The sequence below is a fragment of the Solanum lycopersicum genome, chromosome 4, assembly GCF_036512215.1.
Source record: "Solanum lycopersicum chromosome 4, SLM_r2.1".
Classification (NCBI taxonomy): domain Eukaryota; kingdom Viridiplantae; phylum Streptophyta; class Magnoliopsida; order Solanales; family Solanaceae; genus Solanum; species Solanum lycopersicum.
This window is the reverse complement of record NC_090803.1, coordinates 40,505,895-40,508,319: the sequence shown is the minus strand read 5'-3', so window position 1 is coordinate 40,508,319 and position 2,425 is coordinate 40,505,895. Positions and strand designations below refer to the sequence as shown.

General features: G+C 39.3%; 1 protein-coding gene across 1 annotated transcript; it reads right to left on the bottom strand.

Annotated features, from left to right (window-relative positions):
* Positions 1–1,043: 1,043 nt before the first annotated feature.
* Positions 1,044–1,577, bottom strand: LOC138348102 (uncharacterized mitochondrial protein AtMg00860-like). Its single transcript, XM_069296712.1, has one exon. It carries the CDS (start codon positions 1,575–1,577, stop codon positions 1,044–1,046), a length of 534 nt encoding a protein of 177 aa, XP_069152813.1.
* Between the last annotated feature and the right edge of the window lie 848 nt (positions 1,578–2,425).

Sequence of the window (2,425 nt, the reverse complement as noted above, 5' to 3'; positions counted from 1 at the left end):
CATGCTTTTAGAATGTCTTCAAGGGTTTGAATGATACGCGCTGCTTGTACATTCGTCTGAGGATAAATAGAAAATTGAGCATCACTTTTGTACCCAAGCTCTTTTGTAAAGATCTATAAAAGTGAGAAGTGAACTGGGCTCCCCTATCCGAAATGATAGATAAAGGGATCCCATCCCACATTACTATCTCATCAATATACAACTTGGCATAATCTTTGGCTCTGTAAATAGACTTCACATGAATGAAGTAACCAGACTTAGTCATCTTGTCAACAATGAACCAAATGTAATCATGCAGCTTCCTGGTCATGGGCAGACCAACCACAAAGTCCATATTAATAGCTTCCACTTCCATGTTAGGATCTCAATCGACTGGGTAAGACCTCCAGACTTAAGATGTTCAACCTTAACATGTTGGCGATTTGGACACTCCTCCAAAAACTTAAAAATATCTCGCTTCATACCTTCCCACCAATAGATTTTCTTGAGATCATGATACATTTTTGTGGAACCTAGATGAATGGAATACCTAGAGCCATGAGACTCTGCAAATAATATTAGATATCAAATTATCAATATTGGGCACACAAAATCTGCCCTGGTATATAATCACACCATCCAACCTAGGGAAAATGAGTCATTCAGCTTGCTCAACAATTAGTCTTTCAAATCCATGAGTACTGGTTCGAGATGTTACTTAGCTTTAACACCTACAAAAAATGAGGATTCAGAACTGGAATGAACTAAAACACCCCCACTTGGTGTATCTACCATCCGTACACCTAACCTAGCCAATTGATGTACCTCTTTAAACAACTCCTTCTTGTAATCATCAATATGAGACACACTGCCCATGCTCAATCATCTCAAAGCATCAGCCACTACATTGGCCTTACTTGAGTGATAGTGGACACTCATGTCATAATCCTGAGCAACTCTAGCCATCTTCTCTAATGAAGATTCAATTTTTTCTGTGTAAAAACATACTGAAGACTTTCATGGTCTGTAAATACATCGACATGTACATGATATAAGTAATGTCTCTAAAGTTTTAACGCAAATACCACAACAGCTAACTCAAAATCATGGGTAGGGTAATTCTTCTTGTGGATTTTCAACTGTCTTAATGCATATGCAATCACCTTGCCATCCTGCATAAGAACACATCCCAAACCTACTCGGAAAGCATCATAGTATACCACATACCCTACACCAATCCTTGAAAATATGAGAACTAAAGCTGAAGTGAGTCGGTCTTTGATCTCTTGGAAGCTCTTTTCACAAGTTTCAGACCACTCAAACTTCGCCTTCTCCTTTGTTAAAACTGTCAATGGAGCAACAATAGTGGTAAAGCCCTCAACAAACCATCGATAGTAATTAGCCAAACGTAAGAAACTCCGGATGTCTGTAGAAGTGGGGGGTCTCGGCCAGTTCTTTACTGATTCAGTCTTTTTCAGATCAACCTCTAGACCCTGGTCGGACACAACATGACCAAAGAAGGTCACTGATCTCAGCCAAAATTCACATTTGCTGAATTTTGCATATAACTGATGTTCCCTGACTACTTGCAATGTCATTCTCAAATGTTGTTCATGCTCTTATCTGGTCTTATAGTAGATGAGGATGTCATTTAAGAATACTATGACAAAAGAATCAAGGTATTCACGGAAGACCCTATTCATAAGGTCCATAAACGGGGCTGGTGCATTTGTGAGACCAAATGACATGAAAAGAAACTCGTAATTACCATACCTAGTACGAAAGACAGTCTTAGGAATGTCCTCTTGTCTCACTCGAAGCTGGTGATACCCTGACCAAAGATCTATTTTAGAAAAGAAACTTGAACCTTGGACTTGATCAAATAGATCATCAATTTCGGGAAAAGGGTATTTGTTCTTTATAGTGACTTTGTTGAGTTGCCGATAATCGATACACATTCTAAGGGTTCCATACTTTTTCTTAACGAACAACACTGAAGCACCCGTTGGGAATATGGTCGGCTGGATGAAGCCCTTATCAAGTAGATCTTTTAACTGTAACTTCAACTCTTTGAGTTCAGCTGGAGCCATTCTATAAGGAGGAATGGAAATTGGTTTGGTGTTGGGATCTAAGTCAAAACCAAAGTCAATTTTGCGTTCAGGAGGGATTCTTGGTAAATCCTCCGGAAAGACATCTTGAAACTCATTCACTATGGACACGGAGTCTATGGAAGGAACTTAATGTTCTAAGTCATTAACTCTGACTAAGTGATATGATTACCCCTTAGATAACATCTTGTTGACTTTAAGATGGGAAACTATTTGGCCTGTTGGATTTGAAGTACGCCCTTCCCATTCCAGCTCTAACTCATTAGGAAACTGAAACCTTACTACCCTGTTTCGACATTCTATGGTAGCATAACACTTATGGAGCCAATCCACACCCA

Excerpts from the sequence above, each read along its gene's own strand:
- LOC138348102 (XM_069296712.1), bottom strand. The coding sequence starts at position 1,577 with ATGACATTGCAAGTAGTCAGGGAACATCAGTTATATGCAAAATTCAGC.